Source organism: Neopelma chrysocephalum, unplaced genomic scaffold (genome assembly GCF_003984885.1).
Source record: "Neopelma chrysocephalum unplaced genomic scaffold, ASM398488v2 Primary Assembly neopelma1_76, whole genome shotgun sequence".
Classification (NCBI taxonomy): domain Eukaryota; kingdom Metazoa; phylum Chordata; class Aves; order Passeriformes; family Pipridae; genus Neopelma; species Neopelma chrysocephalum.
In genome coordinates, this window is record NW_020897737.1 from 12,104,625 (window position 1) to 12,128,048 (window position 23,424).

At 40.8% G+C, this 23,424-nt stretch overlaps 1 protein-coding gene across 1 annotated transcript in view; it reads right to left on the minus strand.

The window, feature by feature from the left end:
- Nucleotides 1–4,274: 4,274 nt before the first annotated feature.
- The window catches only part of LOC113970276 (amine oxidase [flavin-containing] B-like), a 50,566-nt gene continuing 31,416 nt past the window's right edge, over nucleotides 4,275–23,424 (minus strand). Inside the window, exons 5-16 of the mRNA XM_027689038.1 lie at nucleotides 23,266–23,357; nucleotides 19,875–20,016; nucleotides 18,477–18,626; nucleotides 17,664–17,823; nucleotides 16,467–16,563; nucleotides 15,673–15,726; nucleotides 12,138–12,195; nucleotides 11,150–11,247; nucleotides 9,946–10,057; nucleotides 8,261–8,323; nucleotides 7,689–7,849; nucleotides 4,275–4,795 (exon numbers count right to left, since the gene is read on the minus strand). Of these exons, the coding sequence (XP_027544839.1) occupies nucleotides 7,694–7,849; nucleotides 8,261–8,323; nucleotides 9,946–10,057; nucleotides 11,150–11,247; nucleotides 12,138–12,195; nucleotides 15,673–15,726; nucleotides 16,467–16,563; nucleotides 17,664–17,823; nucleotides 18,477–18,626; nucleotides 19,875–20,016; nucleotides 23,266–23,357 (1,182 nt within the window). The 3' untranslated portion in view covers nucleotides 4,275–4,795; nucleotides 7,689–7,693. The remainder of the gene's footprint in view (nucleotides 4,796–7,688; nucleotides 7,850–8,260; nucleotides 8,324–9,945; nucleotides 10,058–11,149; nucleotides 11,248–12,137; nucleotides 12,196–15,672; nucleotides 15,727–16,466; nucleotides 16,564–17,663; nucleotides 17,824–18,476; nucleotides 18,627–19,874; nucleotides 20,017–23,265; nucleotides 23,358–23,424) is intronic.

Below are 23,424 nucleotides of genomic sequence, written 5' to 3' on the forward strand. Positions count from 1 at the left end.
TGACATTGTGCCCTTGGGCAGGTGAGGCTGGTCTGTGTTTGATCAGACCCTTCCTGCTGTAGGTCAGATGAACAGACCACTTAGATTTGGATGAGCTTTTTTCCCCCCCCTCAAAGTTGCAGAGGTGGTGGGAGGGAGTCTACAGAGCCTGTAGATGCCAGAGTAAATGGAGCTGAATGGATATGGATTATTTTGTTAGGGCTGTTCTGCTAAGAAAGGATTAGGAACATCACTAATAGAAAATTCACTGTGCACATAGGGAAAAAAAAAACCTTGATGAAAGCTAATACCCTTTGCTTCTAAATTAGAAATGGTATCCCACATTATGCCAAGATGCAGAGTGAGACTGTCTTGGTCTCAGAAGAACTTGGTTTGCCTCTTTCAGCAACGCCAGAAAGAATGGAAAACTGGGATAAGCCAGCATGGCCCTGGCTAAAGACCCAGTGGATGAGAGTGTGTGTTCCACAGCTACTATGAGAGCTAACAGGAAAGACATGGACCTGATGGAGTGGGTCCAGAGGAGGGCACGAAGTTGATCACAGGACTGGAGCACCCCTCCTATGAAGACAAGTTGAGAGAGGTGGGGCTGTTCAGCCTGGAGAAGAGACAGCTCTGGGAAGAACTTAGGGTACCTTCCAGTACCTAAAAGGGGCTTACAAGAAGGTTGGAGAGGACTTTTTTCCAGGGCCTGTGACAGAAAAAAGGGTTTAAAACTAAAAGAAGATAGATTTAGATTAGATATAAGGAAGAAATTTTTTACTATGAGGGCGGTGAAACACTGGAACAGGATGCTCAGAAAAATTGTGGGTGCCCCATCCCAGGAAACATTCAAGTCCAGGTTGGACGGGGCTCCGAGCTACCTGATCTAGTTGAAGATGACCCTGCCCATAACAGGGGGTTTGGACTGCCTAACCTGGAAAGATCCCCTCCAACCCAAACTATTCTGTGATATTATGATTCCATAATTCCATGATTCCATTTTAAAATAATTTTTGAACTTTTTCTAACCTAGCCACAAAAGAGCTTATTGCTCCTTACTGTACAAATCATGCACAATAAAATCAACTTACAAAGCCTCTTACTCAGATGTATGTTTTTACAGCTTAACTTGGCACTCAGCTGCTTTTCTAGCAAACACTGCTAATGTTATGACTAGTATATCATGCGTTTGTTTCCAATGACAAACAAAATAATCGTATAGTCTGCCTGCATAAAGGACATCTGCGTATTAACATTTTGTATGTGCAGCTATCTATTAACACGCAGCTTATTACCTTGCAACACATTGGATTCACAGAGCCTACATTATCCCTGTTTGCATTTCTTCGAAACTAAATACCCCGAGAAGCAATTAATTGCCATCAGCAGTTGGTGGGAGGCAGAAGCTGCCTGGTTTGGTATCCAAAGAGCATCTGTGCCACCACACCGGGCTGGTTTAGGACACATTTCCTCTTGGGCCTCTGGGAGCGCTGCCTCCTTTTGGAGCAGCAGCTGGAGGCTGGACAAGGCGCCCTCCAATGTCTGAGAGGCACAAGGCAACTGTGTTTTTGCTCATGAATTGCTCTCTAGGTGGGAAAATATGTACTCTTTGCAGAACAAGTGATAAACATGAGTGAGGTAGACGTTAATGCCACGTATTTCAAACATATAACTGAGATGCTGATTTAGCAACCCCATCCATCTAGATATTCTCCAACATGGAGAGAGAGAAGGAGATGTCTGTAGGAGTCCTACAGTACCTGCATGGGTTGAAACACCATATGAGGAGCCCATCCCTCCCTGCTCACCACACAGAGCAGGACCAGCCGGAAAAGAACAGTGTCTTTTTTCCATCACATACCAAACTATATCTTGGTTTTAAAATCTGAGGCCAGTTTTGCCTTTTGTTCTTGGATGCTTTTTTTTTCTGAGGCAATTCCACAGGGTCAGGGGGAATTTATTCTGCCTTGAGCCAGAAGGCGAAATTCATCACTCCCTCAAACATTTTGGGATTTGCTCCAGATGAGCAATTGGTATAATTACACAAGACAAGAGGAAAAAATGATCCAATGATCATCAGTTCTCATAGTAGCAGTGAGTTTTGCATGATTTAGCCAAATAATTTGCAAACACGTCCTAATCTCTTCTAAACAATGAGTGGGATTTCTAATTGGTTTCTCGGGAAATCATATTTGTATCTTTCATAGGTATTAAACAAAATGGATTTCTCCTGTATTAATCTGTTCACATTGATTTTCTGTATGCTAGACTGCTGGAAATAATGAAGTGTCCCTTGGCTGACAGAGTCTCTTTGACTTGCACACTGAAAGCTTTGTAAATAAGTAAATTATTAATAACACCATTTCAGTTGCCTGCTCTGGGATGCTACAGGATATGTCTGAACAAAGGGTTAAAGAGGTAGGTCAGATCTGACCCAACAAAGCAATATTTTAGAGTCATAACCACTTTTTGGCTGTTTTAAGGGCTGTGAAATGCATTGTTGGTTCTGACATGTGTCTTAGGGGATGGATGCTTTATACAGCGTGCAGAGGATTAGTTGTGGATATTTTCTTTCATGGTATTTGTGCTCCTTTATAACTTGTAATACTGCAAGTTAAGCCCATACAAAGAGCACTGCACACTTTAGATGTTTTTCACATGGATGGTTATGCTTTTTCCAGTATCCATGGTCTACAGTCCCTTCCTGAGACCAAATTTGTTCTTCAGTCACATTATCCTTCCAGTACTGACACTGAGCTGCTGGGTGAAATTAAGCCTGTGATTTCTGTCTCTCTTTTCTTCCAGGGTTTTTATGTTTACACCACAAAACATTTGGTACAAGGTCTGCTTCTTTCCATGTTCAGTTTCAGCCACACACCACCTGCCCTTGACTCTTATGAGCAGCTATAAAATGTGTCCCTGCCCACAGTGTTCTGGTAAAGAAGGTGCTGTGAGAGGTGTATGTTCATGATGGGGACACTCCAACCCCCCTCCCAACAGCAATAAAATCCAATTCTTAGCTGTGAGACAGTTGGTCATCTATACTATTACCAAATGTGGTTTGATTTCTTTTTTTGTAATTGTTTTTTTCGAGGGGACACGTGAGGTCTTTTGTACTTTTTGGGGGTTGCTTAGGTTTTTGGGTTTTTTTTATCCTTCTCTCCTTTTTCTTTACAGAGCTTTCTTTACTGAGAAAAGCTGAAGATACCTCACTAGCTTCAGTATGAAGTGTAAAATGTTGTGGTAGAAAGTAATACTCACCATCACCAACCAAGTCAAAAGGAGCTCCCACTAAAGAAAAGCCTCAAACAATACATGTGACATGACAATATTTATTGATTCTAATTAAGGTTAAAAAAAGTTCACAGCTGTCAGATAAAAATATCTGGAGAGCCTATTGAAAAGGGAGCTGAAGAAGGAAACCAAGGGAGACAGTCACCACAGAGGCACTTTAGAAAATGCTACAGTTATAAAAGGCACAAATTCATCACACACAGAGCATATATATTCCTGCAAAGTGAATTCACTCTTTTTTTTTTTTTCCAAAACACAGAGGCAGGCATCACTGAGCACTGACCTGCACATGACCACAGGAGACACGCTAAAAGCAGCAGTCTATGACAACGCCTAAACAATGTGACTGCAGAGACACTTTGAAAGCAAGACTGCTTTGGCTGTCTGCTTTTTACAATCTGTTCTTCAACAGAAGTAAGATCAAGGTGACCTTAAGGTGGTGGAGATGGGAGAGGGAATGTCAGTTCATTTAAACACAGGTCAGGTTTATTTGTGAGCATCTGTAATCTGTGATTTAAGTGGGTTTGCTTCTTGCCTGAGAGCAGTGGCAGATCTATTATTTAATCCTGGCTCCCTTTTGCATCCAAGTACTTCTGGAGGACATAGAATTATCTCTTCTTCAAAAAAAAATCTTAAAATTTTTGCACATCTGTGAAGTCTAACTCAGTGAAAACAACAGTCCCACTGAGGACATGGTAAGATCATTTTAATAGAAGACCTAAGCTTCTCTCCAGGCCTTGGGTTCCAGTGATGGACAGTGCTCAGACATACACTTAACTGTGATTAATGTCATTGTATTGATAGCAGATGTGCTATTTAGAATCAAGATCTGCACCGAGAAAAAAAAAAAAGCACTAGTTAAAGGAAAGACAAGGGGCCGCCTCAGACTGCTCACATCCTTGTTATTGTCGAGTAGTTTATGCAATCAGCTTTCAAGTACTTTGGTTAACACAGATTATCATGCCATGACCCAACACCCTTTGAAGTGTACAGTTGCTATCAGAACAATGTACAAGAAAGTAAACCTCTTTTTTTTTTTTTGAAAACTCTTAAGAGCATTACAAAATATGCATGGTAACACAATTCAGTTCATAAGAGACAAGTACACTTATTTCCATCGTTGTTCCTATAGTACCTTTTACAAAGCTGGTAAACTTTGCTGGAACTTTCATGATAGCAGTTGCCTCATCAAACTTCTTAATAAATTAACAAGATAGCATGACTGGTTGCCCGTTAAACCAGACTTCATTCCTCTCTTTGAAGGGTTGGCAGGAATTTTAATTTAAAAATGTAAGCCAGTCCTAACAGTTCCCTCTACCCAAGGGGAAGCAGCTTGATTCTCAACCTACATCTCTCAATTCACTCATCACACAAAGTGCCACATACTCCTTTTACATGGAAAATGTTGAGAAAACAGCAGCAAATCCTTTTTTCTATCCCACAGTCGTGGTAAGATCCACAGCATAATCACAGCAAGACATGTCGGTAAAGACAAAGAGAGCCTTCCTAACACTTTGGCAGCCTGCAAGGAAGAAGACAGAGACTTTAGCGTGTTAATATAGATGTTACAATTCAGACTTCCCAGCTTCAATCAGATTTGGTTAGAAATCCCAGGGAATCCAAATTTATTTTGAGATTTCAAGTCCCACCTACTTTTAGTTGTGCAGAACAACACGAGAAATGTTTGTGGGGTTTTGGTTTTTTTACATTTTTGTTTCACTTTGAAACTAAGAATAAGAAATGTTGATAAGTATAGAAAATGTTCAATTTTTTTTTTAATTGACCAGTCTCATGAAAAGTCCGTGATTCAGTTCACTTCTAACTACGTAACTTCTGATTTTTTTGGAATTTATCCCTCAGTTAGTTAGACTGAGACAAACTTCTGCCAGAGTCAGGAGCAAAGAAGAGAGAGATACATTCTGGATGTGAATAAAACCAATTTATCCTCATTAGTTTCATGAATCTGCTCCCCTGTAGGGAACTGAAGAGTATTTCTAGGGCAGAGGCAGGACCTGAATTCCAAACAGTTTTGGCAGGGAAATCATGTGCAAATGAAGCAGCTCTTTATGTATTAAGTGTGCATTCGCTGTCTAGCACTTAGAGATATCAGGGCGAAGACTTTAAAAACGTTTACCCAAATTTAGGTTCCTGTGTTTATTTCTGGCCTAAGAATTGTCTGAGTTGCAAAAGCTCTGAACTTCCCATCCAGCTTTCGGTTCCTAATTGATTTAGTAAATAAATCCCATGGAGAGAAAGCCATGTAGAAGCAGTCTGCAGTAGGCAAATGTCCCAGCAAATTAGAGCTCTGTGTGATACAATGAGAAAGGCCATATGTACACTGGCTGCACTGTTCTGACTTAAAGATCTTTATGTCTGGAAAGTTCCCTTATGCATTTTAAAAGGCTGTTATGAGGATATTCAATTGTGATAAAATCCAAGCTGCTGCTACAAGATGTTTAACGGGCATATCAAGTTAAAAAGAATGAAACCTAAGGGCCAGAAAATGATGTGCTGCTCACAAATATTACAGCTTTCTAAGTAGTTCAGTAAATTTCCATGGGACTATTTGGAGAACAAAGTACTATTCTGCACAAGCAAGATCAGATGCTAGCCCAAAAAGTCTGCCTGAGACTGTTCTACAGTTCCTCTACCGTCTGCTCACACTAGTTGTTGAATTTATTATTATACTCCCTCCACGGCTTTTTACTGAAATGCAATTTTTTTTTACATTTAAATTGACGTTGTTTGAAGGGAGAAGCACAGGAAACAGGCCAGGAAAAATTCCAGATGTCTCAAAATTCATGTGCACCAAATCCTGTTCTCGGCTACACCTGTGTCTTCCTGTTTTGTTTTGTGCAGATGCAACACAACAGAAACACCTACAACAATGCACCAACACACTGACATGTAGGTACAGAGGTTTTGGGGGTTGGGTTATTTTACTTCTTCCCCTGCACCCCGCCTTCTTTATTTCTTCTATATTTTTTTTAACATTGTTTGAAAGGTACCAAGCTAAGGAGGGCAGAAGCACTTGCATGTGCCTCTCCTGTCCATGGTTTTCTTTCATCTATCATTTAGATCCTTGATTAGTTAGAAGTGCACAGTCAGTACAATGCAGCACAGCAGGCAGAAGTGGAAGTCCTAATCCCATCAATATGGTTGTTAGGGGAGACTGAAGTTCTGAATCAGCAAAGCTGTGTTCACCATGAAGGGGGCAGATAAGTTGGGGGGGTTTGTTGGGGTTTTGGGTTTTTTTTTAATGCAAACACTACATTTTCAGGCCCATTGTGTGTGCCCCACTGGGCAAGAGACAGCCTCAAGGTGTTCAAAGAACAAATGTAAGTAGCTGAAAGAAAGGAAGGAGTTAAGAAAAAAGTATATGAGAGAGTTTTTTTTGGACGGCTCTACAACTTTAAGGGGTAGGTAGAAGGTAATCTATTCTCTTGCTATCTTGTAGCAACTTTGGGAGCTAAAAGAGGACCTTGGAGGCAGAGAGGTGTCAGACAGGGTGAAAAAGGCTTGACAGGCTGTGTCTGTACTTCAGCACAAGGTTTCCCATTCACACTCAGGTCCAACAGCCTAATCCATACTGGATGCACATCAGCTATGGGCTGGAGCCTGACAGTTTTCCAGGCAGAGGAGTTTTCCAGGAACAGACTTGACTGGGACATCAGCTCTGCTGTTCCAGGCAGTTGTGAACGCAGGTGGCAAGCCTGAAATTCAACTACACTTCCAGAGGCACTAAAACCATTGCCCTTTAACTCACTGTAGGACATAGAACCACTAGAAATGCCAGCATCCTATGGTCACACTTGTATAGTTCAGATGGATAAATTTGGCCTGACTTGTCCCTTAGATGCTGCTTGGGCTCTGGACACCTGGGTGACAAAAATAAAAACACTAAAAAGTTTGTTACCAGTAATTTGCATGAACTATCTAATTATCCTTTCAGCTATGGATTTCTTTAGCACACAGAAAGGCAGAAATCTTTTGTTTACAACTAGAGACTGTGTTGTTGCATAGTACAGTACAAAAAAGAGTTTGTAAAGACTTGGAGTTCAGGATGTGTTTCAGACGTAAGTGTAAAAACAACTGGAAATCTCACCAGAATAGGCTTTATAGAGGTGTTTTGTCCCTCCTGTTCTGAGATCTGGATAAAAACCAAGGTGATAATGCTTGGCAGGGTATCTTAGAAATTCAACAACCAAAAATTTACTGCTAGAAATAGGCCTGGATTCAAGAGGTTCTTCTTCAGTATGGATCCCATTTCTTTATCCCTCCCCTCCAGCCTCTTCTCTCTACTGTTTTCATCTCTTCTTCAGTCCTGATCTGACTTTGGAGACAGAGAAGCACACACCAAAAAACCCACCAAAAAAAAAAGCAAACCCCTCAAGTGTGAGGCTTTGAGATGGCACCTTTTTCAGTTTCGAACTAGAAGTCCCTTTTTGTAGGCAAGTAACCCAGCTGCAGCCACAGAGGTGAAGAAAGTGGAAAATCCAATCAGCTTTAGCAGTCCTGGCACAGACGGCAAGTTTCGCTCCCAGAAGGTCGTAGTGATGGGCAAAGCTGGCACATCCTGCAGGGAGAGCATCCCTTATCAACATAACATCTCCATTGTAAGAGGCAGGATATAAATCAAGATTCTTGCAGCAGAAACAAAACTGGGTTGCAGCAGTGAAATGTTATCAGGAATGAATGTATCAAAATTTTCTTCCCAGGTAAGGGAAGAAGAACACACATGGAAAGGACTCACAGCCCAGTTAAAAAGTGCAGTTCTTTCCAATCCTGCACTACAGAGTTGTCAGATGGGTGCCCTCTCTGAGTTTCTATCATATTCCTGTTAAGGGAGGAGCAGTTTTGGTGAGTAAGGGAAAGTTTATTGTGGTTTTAATTTAGTGAACTTACATAAAAACAACCAACAAAATTTTATCTCATCAGCAAAGCAGCAGAAAAAAAAACAGTCCCTTTAATCTACACAAATACTTACAATTGATTCAGGTTCTGGCTTCCAAATTTCACTGTCTGGGATTTTCCTCATAGCAAACAGTATCTGAAAGGCAGTAATGTTCTCAGTAAGTACCACTGATTCTTCAAAAGGGAAAAAAAAGCTGGCTTCAATTTTTGTTTTAAAATGGCATGGTGATGACTGAGCACATAAACAACAGTGTATTGAAATTTTAGAAGAAAACTCAGCCTTTTACAACTCATTTCTGGGGAGGTCAGATATTTAATAAGACACTTCTCCTAGTGGAACATAGAAAGAGTAACAGAAAAATATCTTTATGCTTAGTTAGTCCACGGAAGATATCAGAACTTGCCCAGTCCCATGGGAACAGGGCAATGTGAACACGACTAAGAGTTAAGCAGACACTCCTGGGACACATATGGTGTGCCTATGCCAGCTACAAGGAGCAGCTTGCTTTGCAAATTTTATTATGATGTAGGAAGAAGAACAGCATCCTGGGAGTGATGACAGACCACTACTTTCAGCAAGAGAAAAGCAGAACTAAAAAGAAAACCTTTGCAATGGAAAACTTACCATTCAAAATATCAAAGATACCAGAGATCAGTAGGATGGCAAAGATTATTTGAATTGGTAGTCAGGGAAGACAGTAAGATTAGTTTCTTCTACGGTAAATAAAATGGAGGTGGTGATATTAATGTTTTTCCTATTCCAGGCACTTGTAGGTTTAAGATTTGTCATCTTTTATGATGGGCTTTTACTGTAGGCAAGATTCATTGAACCCCTCAACTCTACAATGCACAGGAATGAGAAACACCCTTGCACTAGATTTTAAACATATTTTCCTTTCAAAAGTAAACAAGGAAAGGAAAACATCAACATTTTTACCAGCCTAGCACACTTGTCAACTTCTCTGCTGAGGCCTATGGAGCTCTGCTGTAATGTCTGTACATTAGTGAGATCACGAAGCACTGCCCCTGGAGGTTTTCAGAAGTAGGTTTGCTATAATTTTCTCAAATGGGACAGGTTATAAATAGTTGATCCCTGTCTTTTGGGGCAGGAGTATGGGCTAGACGAACTCTCCAGATTCCTTCCAGGAGAATTTCTGTTCCACAACTGTAGCTTTCAGCCACAAGGTTCCCTTCACCTCATAAAACAAAGATGAAATTTCTTTTGCTGCTCCATAAACTGTAACGTTCCTGAAAATACCTGAGGAATTGCCATTTTCTCAGATGCAAAATAGATCTAAGTCCTTTTTTATTGACTTCACATAGGGCTTTCTCAAAGATATTTCACTGTGTCAATGGTATTGTTGGGAACACAGGAGGAAGGGACTGGTTTGGTGTGCAGAGCTGCAGGACTGAGCTGCTCCCGTGCTCTAACAGCCATGATGTCTCAGCAGGATGACTAACAGAGTGATCATTTGGGAGGAAAAATGGCTAGGTGAGAATCTGGGATTTCTGTAAAAGAAGAAAGGATTTGATTCCTGGAAACAGAGAAGATTTTGAGGAAATAACCACAGCCCTTCTTAAGTATTCCAAATCTAAGTGCAAAACCTTCATCCTTTTTGAAGTCTTTCCACTTTGCAGGGACTTGCATCAAGATTCAGGACACCTAATGCTGTCAACACTCGGTTCCCATTTCACCTCCAACCAGAAGATCTTTTATTTTCCACAGGACATTTGACAGTGTCCCCTGAGTTTTTGTACCTCTCTGGCTGCTCTTTCTCCAGCCTGGACAGCCCCTTCCATGTATCCACTCCACTCTGTGGCTGTTTCTGTGCCAGCAAAATAGATCCTGCCAACGGGCTGCCGGATGATCCTGGAGGGGCACAAGCAGTAAGTCTCATTAGGCATATCAGGAAAGAACCAAAACTGTTGGGTTAACATTACAGAAGTGTTTTAAATAACAGCAAGCACCTACAGTTAGCAACATTGGGTGAGTTGAGCTGGAGGGGGAGTCTGCACCCCATTTAATTTCTTACAGTAAAGACACCAGTGTTCACATTTTCTAAACATCTACACTGCTCAAAGGTGTAAAGGACAATTATTTTGAGATGAGAATTACTCTCTCTCACAATTCTAGCCAGTGCCATAAATACCAATGCTAAGCATTACTGGCATAGTTCAGCATTCTGAAGTATATCCTCATAATATCTACAGCAATAAGCAAATAAATAAATAAAAGATTGTTTTAACTCTGGTTTTGACAGAATTGGCAATAATTATCATTAAAATTACTTTAAATACTAAGGCCTCCATAAGCTCTTTATTACAAGTGCTTCATTGCTCTAAGTTCTTTTTAAATTTTAAAAACTTAAACTTCAAAAGTAGGGCTATGCCTCCACATTAAAAACTGTGTATCTGGATCCAATCACTGGTCTGATGCAAGTCTTTTTCTTCCTGCTAAATCTTATTTTCATGCAAAAATTTAGGTGGGAGAAGACTGTATACAATGGCCCACTGATTACTATTTTAAGTCTTGACTGCCAAAAAAAAAGGAATAGTCCAAAGAAATCACTCATTACTGTACATTTTGGCAAGAATTAACTCTCTGCCAGTATTTATAAAACACCAGCTAAAGATGTGCTGGAAATGGTTACACAGATCTCAAACACCCAAAGCCAGTTTTGTAAACAGACTGTGAAAGCTTCCCAACTCCCTTCCCAGAGCCTACTCAGCTGTACTCACCGAATTTCAAGAGTGAATAAAAGCCCTTAATGATGCTGAACTCATCCATCATAAAGCCCAGCTGAGACAAGTGGAAGGTTATACTATCTCTTCAAAATATTCCCCAGTGATCTTAAAAGGTATAAAGTGAACAGTGACAGAGGATTTATGACCCTTTCTGAGGATATTTATTAACTTGGTCTTATCTCACTACTCCAAAGCCCACTATAAATAGACACTGTACCTTCCATACTGAGTCATTATGCCTGGTGGAAAGTAGGCTGTGTAGCAGCCCCCAGAATACTGCTCTTCACACCAGTTCTTCTCTTCATAATGCACTGGCTGTAAAACAGAGATTAATTCACTCAGGGAAAGGACAGAGTCCCAAGGAAGCTAATAACAGAACTGAGGAGAGAGCAGAGAAGAACAGCTTATCATTTGTTGCATGTCAACGTCTGACAAGACAAGCACATTTAACACATCTCTTAATGCAACATGAACCCAACACAAAAAGCCTTCATTTTTTAAAAATAGCTAGCAGTGTCTAAAAAACTAGCTAATCTAGCCACTGCAGAACATAATCCTCTTAATCTGTCAATGTAAATTGATACTTTGTGCACAAATTTATGCTCTGAACCATGTAAAGCAAAATTAACCTCTGGTGTACACAGATGTAAGATTTGCAATATGTACACGGGACGCAAATATATACTTGTAAAAATGTAAAGTGTGGCACTTGCATGGTTCTGTGTACAGTATCACTGTGTTGAAAATTACATGTTTTCCAGATTGGTGTCTACAACATTTAACTGGTTTAAAAATGTCTCTAAAGCGTAAACAGTGTAAATCACATAATCTAAGTGTGAGATCACACAGAGCCGAACAGTCATTCAACATTACAGGGAAGAGAAGGCGAGGGAAAGGCAAAGGAAAAATAACCCAACACATGCAGCAATGGGTGTTAACAACCGGTGAGAGAGAAGACACAACATAGATGAGAAGGAAAGCAGGCCTATCACACCTGAAAACAGCTGAGATGTGTGGTATAAGTTCTGAGAATGCCACCGACAAAGCCAGAAAAGAATAAAGTTTCATAAGCTCATTCTTATCCTCACTGTCAAACACAACTGAAGACTTGCCATAATATTCTCTCCACTCCTCTAGAGAGGGCAGTAAGTGCTCCCATAGCAGCTACCTTTTCCAGAGACACCATGGTTAGATTTTGTGCTTACGTGTAAAGCTTCCTCTGATCCCAGAACCTTTGCATAGAGCTCACACAGCCTTGTCTTCCTGCAAGAGAAAAGCAACATAAGACTTCAGTGTGAGGAAAGAGCAAACAAACCACCTCTAATATACCCTAGTTTCAGGATAACACGTAATGTATCTGCTTGAACTCGAGGTTCCAGCATTTTGGGATCTATTCTAATTGGTCAGCCTCTGGATCACTAGAAATAACTCAAACTCCTGTGCTGCATAAGTGCTGGTTTTATCAGCAGTTACACAAGCTGTTCCCTTAAGATAACTCCAGCAGCCCAGTTCCATACATTATCCAAATGTTCTCCAGGCTGTCAGAAAAGAAAGTAGTAAGGCATTGCAATTTTTTGTCTTGGCACATAGTCTAACTTATGTTTGTTCCTACAAAGATGCAGGTATCGATATACTGCAGCTCTCAGGGAATTAATACTTTATTTCTGCATATATAAAATTTCCTCCTATTTTAGTTTATGAGTCTATAAATCCATGAATATGCTTCATTCCATAGCAAACCCCAAGTGCAATTAAGTTTGTTCCTACAAGCTTTCGGGTCTTACTCTTAGCCCCACTGCGCCAATTCCCAAAATCCGGAAGATCAAGATGAAATAATAGTTGACAACTATAAAAACAAAAACTCAAACACAGCATTGGAAAAACTTTTACTCCTGGAAACAAATCCTGCGCTCCACAGGAAGCCACGCTGGGCACAGAAATAGAGGAGTTCCCAGCTCTGTAACTGCGTGGGATACACTGGCAGCTGTGACAGCCCATGAGGACACCACATATAACTGCTGTATGAAGCAACCCAGCTTCTACAGGAGCCCAGCTATACCCATGAGCAGCTGAACCCAAAGAATGCTACAGAATGGGGCTGAGGAGAAACAGGATGACTAGAAGGGCCTTGAAGGTGTCCTCATGTGCAGGTTGGGGCTTGAGCAAGAAAATGAAGGGTGCTACAGTTCAGGAAGAGCCGTGGCCCTGGGGTGATTTTGCTGCTGGCAGGTGTCAAGTTAGTTTAAGATAGCTGTGCAAAAAGAAAATATTAAGCTTCAGGTCAAGGGCATCTTCAGACTCTTAAGAAATGTCAACCTTGGAAGGAATTATTCATCAATAATAAGGTATTATTTGACAGGGGGAAAAAAAATCACACCAAAAAAACCCCAAACCAGCAGTTTCTAAGGAATTGAATTGTACCAGCAGAAATCAATCATTGAGGACGTTACCCTTAATAAGAGCAATCTTTGCTGCTGTGCTGGTTTCTCTGCAAGATCTGCAGTTTTCATCCCAGAACCGTTTAAATAAATTCTTATTTATGTATTTATAGTTGAAGCTAGATGGAACACATGGAATATGCAGTGAGTAAAATCCTTATTTCTTGGCTTTGGACTCAGCTGTGAAACTGCCATCAGCACTAAATAAGAGGAATGTTATGCCTGGAGCTACCAAGGTAGGGTTCTGTTGAGAGTGACACTGTGCCCAGTGTGGAAGAAATGCACATGCACAGCTGTTTTCCCTCATCTCTTATTTCACAGCGGTGTGGAAAGGTAGGGTACAATCTAACCACTGTAATTACTCACTGGCACCTGGCCTGGGAAGACCACCTGGAAGGCAGCAATGAGTTTTACTCCCTTCAGTCAGGCTTAGCCTGTAAAAAGGTTTCCATCCTCTCCCACAGCTGCTCTTCCTAGTCATGATTTAGGATAGCTGTCACAGACTCTACATCCTACTCTTCATATCCAAGGATTACCAAAACCCTGTAATAAGCGTGATGAAGGGAGAGCCCAGGCTGTGCTGTAGGTGAGCACAGCATCTCAGCAGGATACCACAAGGTGCCACAAGAAGCCTGTGCTCAGAAGGGACCCCTCCCTGCAAATACCACACCCCTCATCTAAACAATACAAATTGGTTGCACCCCAAGTGTACACTGGCAGGTCTGGGTTCATGCTCTGCCTTCCCCTGGACCCCAGCTTCCACTGGAAGGAGACTTATGTGAAGGACAGGAGCTGCAGAACAGACCAGCAGGTTCCTGCCTTGTCTGGCTGAGGTCAAGACTGCAGGAGCCAGAGGTACCCCTGCACCAGGGTACACCCAGCAGGTACCAACCTGGGCCTATTTCATAGCCATTTGTTACCAAAGCAAAGCCCTTCCTAGTCCACGGTTTATTCCTCAAAAGACAAGAGTTCAAAACTCATTTAAAACTTGGCTATAGGAGGCAGCAGAGTCAGGCAATTGTGCCAGTGCTTTTAATGCCCAGGGGAAAGGATGGTGCCTTGCAAACAGCCAGGACAGCCCTTAATTTCATAAAAAGAGAAGCTGTTCTTGAAGACTGCAAATGCTCAGATGTATCTAGGGGGTTCACACACAGAGTAAGACACCATTTGGTGTTTGGGATGGCTTTAAATGCTGGGCAATACTGGGTTTCAGAATACCTACATGACTTTTATCATCTGGCACCTGCTGGGGGTCTATCTGAAAGCTTCAGTGCTTGTCCATTCCTGCCAAAATTGAAAGGGCTCTGTGGTATCAGGCTGTCATTTGAAAAGATGGGGACATTAACAGCTCCATTCAGGCCCATTATCCACAGACTGCCAGACTACCTGCAAAGTGAATCTGAGATGACTACATCTTCTCTAGTTAGACTGTGAAAATGTTACTTGGACACAGTATTCCTTCTGGCATGCTTTAAAAACAATTTTATTTTCTCAGTTTCAAAATAAGCCTCTGCTTATAATCCACACTCTATGCTTCTAGCTTTAATTTGATCAGATACTGTAAACTGGTGAGATGGAAAAAAATCATTACTTTGTAAATTCTATTTTAGTAATATGTCAAAGAGCACTATTGTATGCAGAGACTTGTTTCAAGAAGACAGTAAAATGGCCTTCATCTGGGCCTGAAGGGCATTTTTTCCCATAGCTGAGTGTGGAGAGATGGAAGCAGCTTTCTGATCCCTTCGTGATGCTGAGGTGTTGCTCACAGCAGCTACAGCACTGTCAAGGTTGCACTAAGTTACAGACACTGAAAGGACCCCTCCAGGGTGATTAGAAGAAATAAAAATCAAACACAGTGTTCAAGACTGTCCCTTCTGACAAGCTTTCAAAGAGCTCAGTGCACCTGCAGGAAGCCAGAGAGGCAGCAGTGGGGAGAGGAGGCTGGACTTGGATCCTTTCCAGTGAGGGCAGGTGGATTTCTGCACTACTTTCATATCCAGCAGCTTAGAGCAGTTCTGTACCTGGAGTCACATAAGCAGAGCAGCCTTGTGGGAAAATAAGAACCAGAACCAGAGAGTTTCCAAAGGGCAGGGTTTAGCTACACATCTGCTGCCAGTTTGTGGGAATTCTAGGGGGCCTTCATCCAAAACCAAGATACTTCTCCTTTCAAGTGACATGTCTGTCTACTGTCACAAGGTTACAGACAACTTCCTTCAAATCAGGGCTTTTTTTTTCCTGCCCTGGTCATTTATAACAAAATTTTGACTCGGATTCTGCACAGATCTCCAGTGTTTGTACTTACCTTTCTTCTTTTGTGAGACCTGTCAGTCTTCTGCACTTCCGAGCAAGAATGAAGCTGTAGGAAGACCACAGACAATTTACTGCCATTATGCAACTACATTTCCTGCATTATTTAAAATGCTAATACGTTATGGTGGGATGCTGTGATTCACAGTAATAGCTTTAGGGTCTCTGTCTAAAATATCCATTTCACCTCTCTGCATAATGTTGTTTGCTCTGCCTGCTGCTTGCAGGACTCACTCTAGAAGGAAACACTGAGATTCATGTTACAATATTTGCATGAGCTGTTTCCCAATTACCTTAATTTTATACAGCTGTGGGTGTAGGTATATAGGAACAAGAGGAAAAGCCTGGGATTGAGCTGTAAATTATTTTTTAATAAAACTTTTAAGACTGATCACACTCCATGGCTGTTCAAAAAAACCAAATCAAACAAAATATAATTCTAGAAAACAAATTTTGATTTAAAGAACTTGAATACTGGGAGAAAACTTTATATTTCTGCAATCACCCTCTTTTTTCTTCTCTTTTCTTTCTTCTTCTCCAAGTCTATACTTTGCCACACAATAAGGCAAAAGATGAAAGTGAAAAAAAAAAAGACAGAATTTCATTTTTTAAATTAGCAATGAAATCATAGAGAAAACTTTTTTGAAATAAAACAATCACAGAACATATTCACCACAGACTCAACCTTTAATTATTTAAAGTATTTCCTTTCAAAAGCAGTAGGTTTTCCATTTCAACTGCTGCCTCTAAGACAAAATAAAAAAGCATTAATTAGACACTGTCTCTTACCCTATTATGGCAGGAAAACTGCCATCAGGCTTGGTATCATCAAGGGTTAAACCAATTGCAGCGTCCTCATCTTCAATGATCATGGTACCACAATACCCTGTTAAGCACAAAGTGGAAAAGAAGTTAGGATACATGTATCCAAACCTAGGAACAAGCTTCCAAGAAGATGTAAAATACTCAGAACATGAGAGGAAAAAGCCCTAAACAACCTGATCAAAATTTAACCTGCTTTGAGCAGGGTGTGGGACTAGATGACATCCAGAGGTTTCTCCCAGTCTCTGTCATTCTCAGATATTATGATTCTGATACAGGGAAGCAAGGTAACTAATAATTAGCAAGGTAATTATTGCACAGAAATGGACTGCTCTCAAATACTGAAGATGTTCAAGTGGCTTTACCACAGTTGTTTCCATATATGACATTTATGTCAGACATAGAAGGAGATATTTGTACACTGTTTTGAAAAAACAATTGTTCTTAAAAGAATGGTTTGAAGAAATTATATTGTTCTTAAAAGAACAATAGTATTGGCAAAGCACAGTATGCTACAGGTTCTATCAGAAACAGGGAGTCACCTCCTGTCAATCCATTCCAAAGCTAATAGCCAGAACATGACAGGATCCAGAAGCCCTATAACAAGTCATTCACAAAGATGGAGGGTGGATGACATTTGTAGGCAAACAGATGTTGGCTTACTATAGCCAAAGATGAGAAATGGGTGCTATTACACTTCAGTTTTTCTTAGGTTCAGTAGTTTTAAAAGAGAGCTGAGGAACCATGATGGAAGTATTCAGCCTGTAAGGGGAGTCCAGGATGACTAGCCCAGCTGGGGATGGAGATGTAAAGACACCTTCAACTAATGCTGCCCAGTGCATCCAGAGGGCAGAATTTTTGCAGACTGATAATTGATGGGATAAAACCCCTTTCCATCACACATCACTTGTACCTTTACATTCCTGTACAAGTGAGAGAAACTCATATCCAGGTGCCGCTGAAGAAGAGGATAATAAAGAACAACTGAGACGATAAGCAACAGGCACGAGTTCTCCCTTCATGACTACCTCCCTCTTTTTATTCCCTTATCCACCCTCTTTTCCCTCTTTTTTTCCTTCTAAGGTTTAGCATCCTCTGTCTACTCCATTGCCATGCACGCTGTTCCCTTTGTCACTACTATTCCATTCAATTAAAACACAATACCCTTCTTCCTCCAGAAAGTTTCCTTGTAGTACACAATGCACTTGATGACTGAGCCCATGGGGATCCGGTTGATGAGCTGGTTTCTCATTGGGGGCAAAGGTGGGTTGAAATGAATCTTCAGCCCAAGAGCTGGAGGAATGGCATTGATCACATATTTGCCCTGGAAAAGAAATTATACATAAGCCAAATACATTCTCCATTACTTCGACCTAAGTATATTGCTCCAGTGATCTTGGCAGACATCTGTGGAGGCTGCAGGGTGTATCTTGTGAAGCAATTTTGGCATTTAGCATAAGAATTGTAAAACTAAACCCTCACAAAATCCTGCTCATTAAATAACAAACAAGCATCATATAAACAGCCATCTGTTCAAATGATGGGCAGCTGCCCTTTCCTCAGTACTTAAAAGAAAGCACTGTGTTATAAGAGTCCATTGGTCTCCCTTCCATCTGGACTCCTCTGTTACAACTTGGAAGTAAAGTTTGCAATGTTTTTCCCAGAAAGTTTACTACTAAGCTACATTTTTGTGTTCACCTTGCAATTACTCTTTAATTCAGAAGGTAACTGAACACAAAGAAGAGATGCTAGCAAAGGAAAAGTTTGAATAAACACATTGCTTTCCAGGCATCACTTTAAAGCACTATCACTGCTATTACTTCAGGACAATGAGAAAGTGTGACCTTCTGTCATAGTCACTCATACCTCTGCTACATTTTTGGAGAGTATTTTGGAGAGTATTTTGCAGGACAAAGCTAAAGGGTTTCTAGCCATTCGTCCCACCACTAACGATTTCTTACAAGGACATTCCATTACCTCGTATAATTCATGATCTAAGGTTTCCACGATGACACTTTCACCCGACTGGTCGATGCGGACGACCGGTTTCCTCAGCTTCACCCGCTCTCCCAGGCGCTCCATCATCTTCTCGCTGATCTGGCCAGCTCCCCCAACAAACTTCCTCTCCTGAAACACATAAACAGCGACTCAGCAGAGAGCTGCTTGTGAATCGGGTATCATTTCGCTCGGCATTCAAAACAAACCCCATTCTTCCAATGTTATCAAAACATATTTGGGAAGTTTGGCAGTTTCACTTGGAAACGTATCCGCATTACTTTCTCTTTTGGGGATTTCCTCAAATACTTCCCATATTTGACCAGCAGTCAACATCAGAAGTATCAGTAACCTCATGAGAACACCCCTTCTCATGTGGTCTCCAAACAGTTTCCACAGGCCTGTGTGAATCAGCAAGACTTCTGAAAAGTGCTTAAACTTTCAAACCTTTCTCTGAATTTATTCATCCCTGCAGAGCTCTGTGCATCAGAAATAGGAAACCTGATCTTCATAATAAATAACAAGGTAAAATAAGTAATGTAGCTCACATAAAAAATGTCTGCTACAGTCCATAATCTAAACTAACTTAAATCACCTCTAGCATAGCACAGAATTCAAATATTTAAACATATTTACAATTAAATTATCTATGGTTATTGCTTATATATGCATATTTATGGATTTGATATGGTTTCATGTATTTGCTTTTTTATTTATTTATGACTAAGTAACTTGCATTTCAAAAAATATATCAATTTCTAATACAATTAGTAAAATTTGCACTTCTCAAGTAGAAGACCATTAACAGAGTCTTTACTTTCTTCAAATGCAGAAGCAGCACTAGTGTACCAGACTGCAAACATTTCAGAGCAATACCATTTTTAAGCAGTGGTGGTCATTTTCTTCAGGCTGATTTTAAAATCATAACAGTGTTAATCCTTGGAAGTTTGCATCTTAGGAACCCAGCTCTGGGCTACATTTTCAGCATTAATTTAAAGCTGGCCTTACCATCTCCATTAAGTGTTTCTGCAGTGGCAAGCCTTGCTTCAGCCTCGTGACAGAAATAAGCATGAGTAAAACTTTCCTTTTTCAGTGTGGATAAGCAAAGTACATGTTCTAACCAGAGTCCAAAAGGAATCCAGGGTTAGGAACAGATATAAAACTACTGACCCCTAGGGCAATGCTTTCAGCACAGGAGCAGTTTTCAACACCAGTTTTGCAAGATCTACATTAAAGTGTAAATGAATAAAACTAGTTATCAACATACAACTGGCTCAAAAGTCACGAACGACTCAGTTTGCCCTCTGAACTAAAGCAAACAAGCAAAAGAATGAAGTAAAACCAGGGCCTGTCAAGAGCTGCAGGGATGGCTGACAGTACCTGTCCTCCGTTGGTCGTTGAGAATATCCTCGCTGTCCCCCCACACTGCTTCACGTACCACAAAAACCACAGGGCAGAGACCTCGTGGGGCTCAGAAGTGACATCCACGTTCACAAACAGAGTTGCAAAACTCTTGGCTGCACTGCAACAAAGACAAGAAAGTGAGTTAATTTAAAAAATTAATAATGCTGACCAGGCTGTTCTTGAGTGGGAGACTGTCTTTGGTAACCTCTTCTTTTACTGTGGGCAAAGGATTCCTTGATTTCAGTTGAAGCAAGAAATTATCAATTCCTTCTATGTAAAATTTTTCAAGTATCCCTGCAAAAAAAGTGTTAATCAAGTGTTTGTATTCCATACAAATTAGGGCTCCAGGAGACACAAAAGCTCATTAAAGCTTATGTTACTAATTATGCTACTAATGCAAAGTTGTCATTTTAGAATTAAGGGAAGCAAGCCCTCCGGCTTTCACTGGACTCCAAAAACATCATGTCCTTGGCTCCTGGGTTACAGGCAAGATCTGCACCTGCTAAATGCCTGTCCCTCAAGAACACAGTGGAGAGATTATTCAACACTTGTCATAAAAAGTTAGCAATCTTGTCTAAGCTAATTATCTAAGATCTCTGGATTAGTCAGGATCACTTCACTGCCCAATCCTCCTCTGTGCTCAGGGACAGTGCTGCAGGTGGAACAGAACTAGGAGAGAAATATAAGTAGGAAGCCAAAACAGACGAGACAGCATTCAGGCAAGAGTTTGACAGGGGAAAAGAAAGTATTCTTTTGGTTGCTCAACTCAGTATTTTAAACAGTGTTCTAGTAGCCAGTGGCAATGAACACAGAAGCGGAAAATTGACCTGTGTCTGAAAAAGGATCACTGCTTTATGTCCTACAGCTTGTGCTTTCGTAACAGCTCCACTGTAAATTACTGTATAAGGATGTACAAGATTTTTGGGTGCACTAAGACAGAATTTATTAAGATTCAGGGAAACATTCCTCCTGTTAGAAGTAAATGCTTCCTCCTGCCCTCATACTGAGGAGGAGTTTTAAGAGACATGGACAGGACCATGAGATGCCCAGTTTAACTACTTTGGGCTTAGGGACTAAGATTCTATAGGTGTTTCATATGCAAGGCATCAGGCAATCAATAACTTCCAAAGCCAGTACAGAATCCACTTTTTGTTGCTTCTTTCTTTTTTTTAGTCTTAGACTTCAAAAAAAGTGAAAAGTGTATCTCTAGCATACTATTTCAAACAGCTGTAGATCTACATAGAAAAAAGGCATCTTCTGTCCTTTGTAAAAATGCGAAGTCCCACTGAAGTACAAACCCCATCCATTTTCTGAAATATGAGGGCATTCTGGCTTCATTCTTGACAGCCAAAAATAATACAGAAATTATTCATGATTTTTTGTCAGTATAAACACATATTGTAAAATATGGTCAACTCTGTAAGGTATTTTGCTAATGTGTATGTGTCCATTAATATTTTATAAGCAGAGGCTATTAGATGGTGGTTACATTCTCCTAGTTTCTGCTGCCTTCTCCCATTGCTTTTCAGTTCCTGATGTTTTACCTAGGAATACCAGTATGATTTCAACCAAGTGCAGTCAGGACATTTCCATCATGCATCTGTAGCCGAAAGCAAATCTGTACAGTCTGTTAGATGAGAGGCAATAGTAGAAGATTACCCTTCTGGACCATTACCTTCCAGGGGGGGAATTTTCTATGGCATGTTACCTAAATCTTGAACAAACTGAACAAATCAAGCTGAGGTGCACATATAAAATCTGAAAAGCATCTCTGTGTTATGCCAATATTAAGGTAAAATGTCAAGTCTTATTCCATCAAAGTTGGAAAATCATGAATGTAATCACATGAGCTACTGGATATTGAATGACTACTGGTGCATGGTGTTTTGCAAACTTGTCCAGTTCCTTACCAAGTCAGAGGTTTAGAGAGCCAACAGAGCTGTCAGCATACATCTCTATTTGGTTTTACTGCATACGGATGACAATACAAATGAGAAGGGCTTTTTGTATGCTTCTGTGCAATTGTCACTCCTGTTAAAGTAAAACAAGCTTTTTGACAGGGGCCTACTGTCCATTTACAACCACAGAATTATTGAATGGTGAAAGACCCCAAAGGATGACCTTAAAGATCATCCAGTTCCAACCCCCTGCAATGGGCATGAACACCTTCCACTAGACCAGGTTGCTTCAAAGTTCCATCCAGCCTGGCCTTGAACGCTTCCAGTAATGGGGCATCCACAACTTCTCCGGGCAACCTGCGCCAGGGCCTCACCACCCTCATGGTAAAAAATTTCTTCCTAATATCTAATTTAACCCTGCTCTCTTTCAGTGCAAAGCCAGAACCCCCTGTCCTATCACTACATGCCCTTGTCAGAAGTCCCTCATCAGCTGTCTTGTAAGCCCCTCTTAGGCTCTGGAAGGCTGCCCTAAGGTGTCCCTGGAGTCTTCTCTTCTCCAGGCTGGACAACACAACCCTCCCAGCCTGTGGCCATAGGAGAGATGCTCCAGCCCTCAGATCATCTTTGTGGCCCTATTCTGGACTTGGCCCAAAATAGCCATGATCTACATGAACAGCAATGGTCATGTTGCTCTCTGGAGACTGGCTGGAGCCATAGAAATGCCCCTGTTGAGAACCAGACTTAGTGGGTGCTAACAGGCTTCGGCACCAAGCTCGGGCAGGCTCGTGGCAGCTGCGTGTGGGGTGCTTGGCGGTTCTGAGGAGGTTGCTGTAGAAATCAATCTGCTTTACAGCAAGGCAGAATTAATGGGCTTTTTTTTTCTTTCAGTGAGAAGAAAAACCATCAAACTGCCATTGAATGGCAAGGGAAGAAAAATTGCTTTGATATATACATAAAAACAGGAAGCATTTTCACTTTCCCTGCTATATAGCACACCAGCTAAACAATAGAAAGATGGGTGTTAAAAGTGATTTAGTGCTATTGCAAGACAAATGTTATCTTTATAGCACTTTGGTAAAATCAGCCGGTCCAGCACAGAATAAATGTGTGCTGTTCCATCAAAAGTTTGATTCAAAAACCTGCTGTAACCAGAACATTTTTCTTTTAAAGGCTAAACACACAGTAAAGAGCAGGAAAGTGAACATAACAGATTAAGGTACTACACATCTATTCAGAAGTAACCCTCCCAAATACATTTTCCTTTTATCTTCTTTTTTAGTCTAAAAAGTTAGGGAAATAGAGTGTGCTGACAGGTGTTGTGGTCCATTATTACAAGATTTTTTCACCCCATTTCTTTAAAAAGGCTGTATTTTAGAGGTAGTTTTATGTCTTTGAAAAGCAGTAACATTTATTTGGAGCTCTAAGGTATATAAATATGTCATTATATTTCGTATTAAAAAGTTTCTTACTTCGTCCAGCAAATTTTATCTATGAGATCTTGCATAGTCATTTTGTCCCATTCTTCTGCATGTGGAGCCTTCCATGGGGCTTCATTGGGAATCTAAGGAGACATAAAAACCATCCATCAGCAAATGAGTGACACAAGAATTACCATGTCTTTACATGGT